General features: G+C 46.7%; 1 protein-coding gene across 1 annotated transcript in view; it reads right to left on the bottom strand.

Moving 5' to 3' along the window:
- Positions 1–1,381: 1,381 nt before the first annotated feature.
- LOC148518647 (multiple coagulation factor deficiency protein 2 homolog) overlaps positions 1,382–7,896 on the bottom strand; it is a 23,868-nt gene continuing 17,353 nt past the window's right edge. Inside the window, exons 3-4 of the mRNA XM_088477458.1 lie at positions 7,739–7,863; positions 1,382–1,539 (exon numbers count right to left, since the gene is read on the bottom strand). Of these exons, the coding sequence (XP_088333584.1) occupies positions 1,382–1,539; positions 7,739–7,863 (283 nt within the window). The remainder of the gene's footprint in view (positions 1,540–7,738; positions 7,864–7,896) is intronic.

The raw sequence follows: 7,896 nt of genomic DNA, 5'->3' as shown, positions 1-7,896 counted from the left end.
CCGTCGTGGTGCCCATATGCAGTGCCCCCCTGTGCCCCAGGAGAGGACCCCCTTATGCAGGCCTCCAGTAGTGCCCCCAGTAGTGATCCCCCCTATGCAGTGCCCGCAGTAGTGGTCCCCCCTGTGCAGTGCCCCCACTAGTAAGCCCTTTATATAGTGCCCCCAGTAGTGGTACCCCCTATGCAGTGCTCCTTATATAGTGCCCCCAGTAGCAGTCCATACCCCTTGCAGTGCCCCCAATAGTGGTAACTCTTATGCAGTGCCCCTTAAATAGTGGCCCCAGTTGTAGTCTCCCCCCTATGCAGTACCCCCAGTATTGCCCTTTTTACAGAGCCCACAGCAGTGGTCCCTCGATGCAGTGCCCCCAGTGGTAGTCCCCTCCCCCCTTTGTAGTGCCCCTACAATTAGTCGTGTTGAGTAGTCCCCTCCCCCCTATGCAGTGCCCCTAGTAGTTGTCCCCTCCCCTTGTAGTGCCCCTAGTAGTAGTAGTCCCCCCCTTGAAGTGCCCCCAGTTATAATCCCCAGTAGTGGTTCCCCCTTTGTAGTGGCCCCAGTAGTAGTAGTCCCTCCCCCCTTGCAGTGCCTCCAGTAGTGGGTGCCCCCATTAGTGGTCTCCCCCTTGTAGTGCCCCCAGTAGTAGTCCCCCCCCCTTGAAGTGCCCCCAGTTATAATCCCCAGTAGTGGTCCCCCCCTTGTAGTGCCACCCCCCTGTAGTGCCCCCAGTAGTGGTTCCCCCTTTGTAGTGGCCCCAGTAGTAGTAGTCCCCCCCCCTTGCAGAGCCTCCAGTAGTGGTTCCCCCCTTCTGGTGCCCCCATTAGTGGTCTCCCCCTTGTAGTGCCAGCCTTCCCCCCAGTAGACACACGTAGTAAAAAAAACAAAACAAAAAACACTTACCTGAATCCCGGCTCCCGCCGTCGCCATCCGCTCCTCCGTCTGTCCTTCCCGGGCCGCTCTGCATTATGGGAGAGACGTCATAACGCCTCTCCCATTACCCACTGCGGGAGCTGGAAGATGGAGCAGCTCCCGCAGTCTGACAGACTCTCATTGGCTGCTGATCAAAACAAACACACAGCTGCCGGAGCTGGCGGCTGTGTGTCACTTGTGTAGCGCTGACCGAACTCCGTCGGTCAGCACTACACACGCGGTGCAGTCTGTGTCACAGTGACACAGACTGCCAGCGGCCCGCATGACGCTGCGGCCTGGGGGGCACATGGCACCCTGACCCCCGGCCCAGCCCGCCACTGATCATAATGACATGTTTCTCTCAAATGTCTCATCTTTAGCATGACACATCAGTGAGTTAGGAAGAGAACGCTGGTGTTTTATAAGTGCTGCAATGAGAACACAATGTACAACAGCTTATTTGTCATTTATTTCAGATTTAGCTGCTCTTCTTTCCTGTTCCTGTTTTGTCCTTCGCTGTCTTGTCCAGAATGGTGGTCGGACTTGCCGTGCGCTTTTGTGAATGCATATATTCAACGTAGGACAAAAATCCATCTTTATCCAGGTCATCTTCTTCTAGGACTTCATCTGTCATAGCTGAAAAGAATTAGGTATTTTTTTTAGATTGAATTGGCATGATATTAATATTTTATTTAGCTTACACATTCACAGTGCTAAAAAATATGCTCAATAAAATAAAAGGTAGTCCAACTGCTAGATGATGCCTGAAACATCTGGGGATAAGAGAACCTGCCACAGTCTCTGGTGGTGACGTGGGCATCAGATAATAACTAAAGGCTGTTGGGAAATAAATTAAAGTTTTGAGTTAAAGATAAAGTTTTTTTTTTTGTGAGCTAGTTAAACTGCCATAATTCTAAATATGATCTCCGCAGCTGACATTCTTCTGCAGAGCTGTAGCTTAGCACTATACACAGTGACAGCAGCAGCTCTTCCAGGGATGACAGTGTCTTTGATCTTCTCCATCTACCAGAGCTCCAACCTAGTTTTGCAGATCTCTTTGAACTTCAGACGCATAGCTTTGTCGTTTGCATTTTAAAAAGGATGAATTAACTATTAGATTACATGAATATAAACCAGAGCAGATGTAACCCCATAAAATTCTCTTTAAACACAAATATGTTAAATGTATAAATAAAGCAGCAGCAAGGATATATTTAGAGGTTGTGTTACCCACCTAGGCCATTGTGTAATGCACTCCTTCCATGCACAAGCCTCTCTCTATGGCAGAGGTTCCCAAACTCGGTCCTCACTAGCAGTCCAGGATATCCATGCTTGGCCACATGTGACTTAATAGTACCGCAGTCAATTTGATTTAACCACCTGTGCTCAGTTCAGTATTTAGATATCCATAGCTGTTGGGGTGCCTTGAGGACCGCGTTTGGGAACCTCTGCTCTATGGTTATACTAGCTTCACATAGTCCCAACTCACGCCTCCCCACTCACAGAACAACTATTGCCCAATAGTGGCTCTGTGAGTAGGGGGGTGGATACGGCTGGGAGAGCTCACCCCAGGGAGATAAAAGTGCCCATGGAGAACATTGTGTGTTATGGGGGGCGATGGCTCTGATCATGCACCCTCCACACTGGATCTGCCACTGGCTCCAACTAGGAAATCATGAAAACATGCACTGGAGTTGGGAAAATGTGTAGAGGGTTTAGTGGAAAGAATAATGGACTTGGCATATATATTATGGGGTTCAGTGGAATGCTTAGAGATATTACTGTATTTCTATAATATATTGTAACAAGTGTGTATTTAGTGTTGTGTATAAGTTAGCGGCAGTGACAGGGTGTAAGCGGTGAAGCAGCCTACCCAGCGTGAAGACAGGTAAGTTCAGCACAGGGGTGTGGGGGCTGTCCTGCACTGGGAGGGGGCCCTACTACAGGGGGTACTGCATCAAGGGCAGGAACAGTTTAGAGAAGTATGAGTGCAGACTCTTTGAGAAGTGGATAAATTGTATATAACAATATGCATACCATAATAACACATAAGAGAGATCAAAATGCAACACCCGACAAGGATCAGCAATCTTGATTTCCAGTTGTTCTGCGCTGCTGGGGGCATTGTATAAGAGGCACTACTACAGTGGACATTGTATGAAGAACTGTAGGCACTATGGACCTCATTCAAACCCGCTCGGAAGCGGGTCGATGTTTAGGCCCTGCACACGCGCAGCGTGCGCAAGCCCCGGAGCGAGAGAGAAATTCTCTCACTCCGGAGCTCACTACAAAAGGGGCGGCTGTCGATGTTGATCGACAGCTCGCCCCCGTTTTGTAGGTGTGGCGGGGGGGAGGGGGTGGTTTCAGAAACGGAGGCGTTCCTTAAGGAACGCCTGCCGTTTTGTGGGCGGCTGCACTGACATCAGCAGTGATGTCAGTGGGGAGCTTCCTGCTCGATCAGAGCAGGAAGTTCCATGGAGCTTGCGATGAGACCCAACCTTAAGGTATCGTCGCAAGCCGAGATGGTCTTGACCATCGCGACCATCAACCTGGTCGGTCGCTAAAGCTGTGGGTGGTACCGAACAACCAGGAGGTCGCACTTCAAAAGAGAAGTGGCCGCCCTCATTCAGAACGAGCGCTCGCATTTTGCAAGCGCCTCTGAATGAGGGCCTATGTGTATAAGGGGCACTACTGTGGGCATTATGTATAAGGGGCACTACTGTGTGTCGTAATGTGAATAAGGGACACTACTATGTGGTGTAATGTGAATCAGGGGCACTATGGGCCTGATTCAGCAAGGATCGCAAGTGCAAAACCGCATACAACCGGTCGATTGTTGTGTTCTGCGCACGCATCGCAGTGTGCGTGCGTAAAACAGCCACTGCGATCGGGACTACGCGGACCCATCACAGAGTGATTGACAGGAAGCACCGATCGGGAAGGGAGGGTGGCGGGAGGCGTGCCAGTGCATTTCAACACCATTACAGGGGCGTGCATAATTAAGCCCCTGCGACAACATACGCAGCCTGAGCTCTAGATGCCGACAGTGAGTTTGGTAGTTTGTGAGTGAAGTCTGACCTGCCTTAACTGTGCGTGAGGTTCCGATGGTACCACCAATGTTTTCGCAGACTTGCAAGGTATTACGGATGTGAGTAAAGGGAAGTGGGCATCATTACGTTGTTGATGTGGCGGCATTGCGATCGCAGTCATTTGAGTAATTTCACAGCAGAACTACGTACGCACTTGCTGCCGTGATCGCATCGGTAATACTTGCTGAAGCAGGGTCTGTGTGCGGTGTCATTTGAATAAGATTGTACTATATATGATTTTGGTAGGACAGACCCCCACACCCCTTGCTGCGAGGTCACGCCCCACCCTTTTTTGGGGCTTGGTAGATCACAAAAAGGTTTTTAGCTTTATAATTAGATCACAGAGTCCAAAAGTCTGGCCACCCCTGCTCTATAGTATGGTGGTCTTAAAGGTATATATGTGGTTTGGTGAATGTATAGGTATAGTGTAAAAAGTAGGTACAGTACACAGCGCATTAGCGTCATCTATGGTGTTCAGTGCTGTGTATGGCTTTACTAGTTGTCTGAGATGGGAATATATTGTAAAGTAGCAGTGGTTAGTAATGTGCATAGATTTATTGTGTTATATATAAGGTTGTGTAGGACAGTAAAAGAACAGTAGTATGATTGTCCTATAATATTAGTGTATAGTGTAGAATGCAGTGTCATGTATGGGAGTTGGGAGTAAGTGTTGTCCTAGAATATAAACAGGGAAAGATAGATTCATAGGAGACAACTTTTAAGAACTGTTGGGAGTGCTCTTGTTGCCTGCACTGCATAGTGGAAGCACATTTATTGGGTGTGCTCAATCACCCACAGAGGTGTTAACTATGGGTAAAATGTAGTCTGTAATGCTGGTTGTCGGGATGCCTTCTGTCAGAATACCAACAGTGGCATTCCGATGGTTGGTATTCTGACAGGGGTTGTGTAAGTATACTTACCCTCCCCCATTCCTCCCCAACCCTCCCTTCTTGTAGCCTAATCCTCCCCGTTAGAGCCTAAATCTAACTAACCCTCCCCCCTTTGTGCCTAAGCCTAAACCCCTCCAGTGGTGCCTAACCTTAACTTCCCCCCCAAAACCTAACCCCGCTACGCTCCCTAAATCTAACCCTCCCCACCGCAGCTAACGCTATGGGCGCCCCAGACTTACCTCATTCAGGCTGGTGTCCTATCTTAAGTTCCTTATCGGGATTTCCCTGTCGGTATTGAGACTGTCGGCATAGCGGCCGCCGGTCTCATAACTACATCTCGGCTGTGGGATATGATGGTGCTGGTGTATAGAGGTGATAGTGTTGGGGAAATAGTTTGTGTAAGTGCCTAAGAATAAGAGAGACAATTTTCAATGTAATTTTTTCCTCTTTTTAAAAGTGTACGTGCCTTTTCCTGCAGCCTCTCATACTGCAAATGTGCTATTATGTAGTGAATATCATTTTTTCTATAATAAATGTCTGGTCTACAGTTGTAGATTGCAGTAATTGAATAGAACAGTGGTTCCCAAGTGTGCCCTGGGGTGCCGCAGGCCACAGCACACTCTCAGGGTCTCCGTGGGTGGTCCCGGTCAACGGCATGTTTGTAGGCTTGGCCACCCACTGCCTGTTAACCATAGAGAGGCAGCGCACGCCACACATCAATATGGTTTAAATTCTCACATAACTCTATGTCCGATTTATTTGAGCTCTTTTTGCATTTTAGCACTATATTTTAGATATATTAATGTAGTCCTACACTATAGAAGTAGGTTAAAATCATTAAAATGACATTAGCATATGCACATAGAATCTAATTTTAATTTTCAATTTGAAGAGGAGAGATGCAGGGCCTACTTTTGTCTTGTACAGATTAGAAGCAGCCTTGAACCACCACCACTTCGTAGGTAGAGGGACAGAACAAAAGTGTGCAAACAGCAATCTCCCACCTGCACCTCGCACCATGCAATTGATTTGAAGGCTGCCGTGGCAACAATCAGGATGGTATGGCGGCCGGACTGCTTATCAAACAGCTCGACAGGAATGTGCTTTTTTAAAAAATTTTTGGTTTTGCCTCACTATTCAAGATACTGTACATGCAGAAGAGGGTCTGTGACAGATTCTGGGACAGTCTTCTGTTTAAAAAAATATAATATATATATATATTTTTATATTTATTAGTACAATGGTCCGGCACTCAAGATCCTTACAGGGTGATGTGCTCGGGTGCCTCCTGGTAGAATAGACAAAGCAGTAGGAATACAATAGCGGCACTCCGAGTCTCGAATAGGCAGGTAAATAAATGTGTTCAATCCATATACAGGAAAAACAGGCCGACGTTTCAGGGAATCAGCGCCCCTTTGTCAAGGTGAGTATATATATGGTGTATATATATTAGATATATACACATACGTGTGTGTTGTATACATCAAGAAGGCATACCTTGGCTCAGGGTAGGCAGTTATAGGGAGAGTTAGATCAGAGCCCCTGCCATACCCGGAGAGGCTCACTGCTGGTGTTACAACGGAACCCGCATAAATTACTTCTTTAATTGCCCAACATCCGAACAACACTATTTCCATTACAGGTATTGCGCTACATATTTTAAATTGTCACACAGATTACTGCAACATTGTATCAGACACAACTGATACTATCAGCACTCTAGTACTTTTTGCATTATCAATATCTTAAATACAGCAGCTTTTCCTGATAACAAAGAGCGCGGTATCAACAATTATATACGATACCTTGGCTCAGGACCTGCATAGAGATTTGCCCTCACATCTGTATTCATGTGGGTAGATAGTATGTGCTGTATGTATGCAACAGTAACAGGGACGCTATTCTCTGTATACACTATTACTATATACCAGCAGGAATCTCACTGCAGAACTGTGTAATATTCAGGGGTGAAGAGAAACATCATTTTGGTGATATAAATTTGAAGATAAAAATCAGAGCAGGCACTCAGGAGACTAAAGTAATGTACAGCCATGGCCAAAAGTTCTGAGAATGACAAGTATTGGCCAGAAAACTCCCCAGACCTTAATCCCATTGAGAACTTGTGGTCAATCCTCAAGAATCAGGTAGACAAACAAAAACCCACAAATTCTGACAAACGCCAAGCATTGATTAGGCCAGAATGGGCGGCCATTAGTCAGTATGTGGCCCAGAAGTTGATTGACAGCATGCCAGGGCATACTGCAGAGGTCTTGAAAAAGAAGGGTCAACACTGAAAATATTGACTCTTTGCATAAACTTAATGTAATTGTCAATAAAAGCCTTTGACACTTATGTAATGCTTATAATTTTACTTCAGTATACCATAGTAACATCTGACAGAAAGGTCTAAAAACACTGAAGCCACAAACTTTGTGAAAACCAATACTTGTGTCATTCTCAAAACTTTTGGCCATGGCTGTACTTGGTAAAAAATGCCCATGTCTGTGGGCCTGATTCAGAGATGGACGCAAACCCGATAGTGGAGACTAGGACCGTTTTACAAAACAGGGTGTCTCGCCCCAGTTTTGTATGCGTGCCACAGTCAGGGTCTGCACCTTTTGGTGCAGAATTCCTGGTCCTGGCAGATGAGTTCTGGCGGCCATTCCGATTAGCTTAGGCTTATGACTAATGGCTGCCCGATGGTGATTTGATGATGCGCAATTAGCATATGTTAGTGCCGCTGCTGCATCCAAAGACGCAGCTGCTGTGCTATTGGCGTACAACTCTGAATCAGGCCCTATGTCCTAATTAGTGTGCTAAAAGATCAGGCCTAGCTCAATGTGAATGATCACCCACCTATATAATGCTTCATCTTATCCTCCTTGGAGATCGCGTTGCGTATATGATCTTCCAGAGACTCTTGTAATGCTGCCAGTATTTCCAGTCCATCTAGCAACTTATTGTGATCAAAGTCGTGAATCCTGCAGAATATAGATATATCTATATATACAATG

This window comes from Taudactylus pleione, unplaced genomic scaffold (genome assembly GCF_031769625.1).
Source record: "Taudactylus pleione unplaced genomic scaffold, aTauple2 ptg000201l, whole genome shotgun sequence".
Taxonomy (NCBI): domain Eukaryota; kingdom Metazoa; phylum Chordata; class Amphibia; order Anura; family Myobatrachidae; genus Taudactylus; species Taudactylus pleione.
Note: the sequence above shows the minus strand (reverse complement) of the source record. Positions and strands in the feature narration are given on the sequence as shown.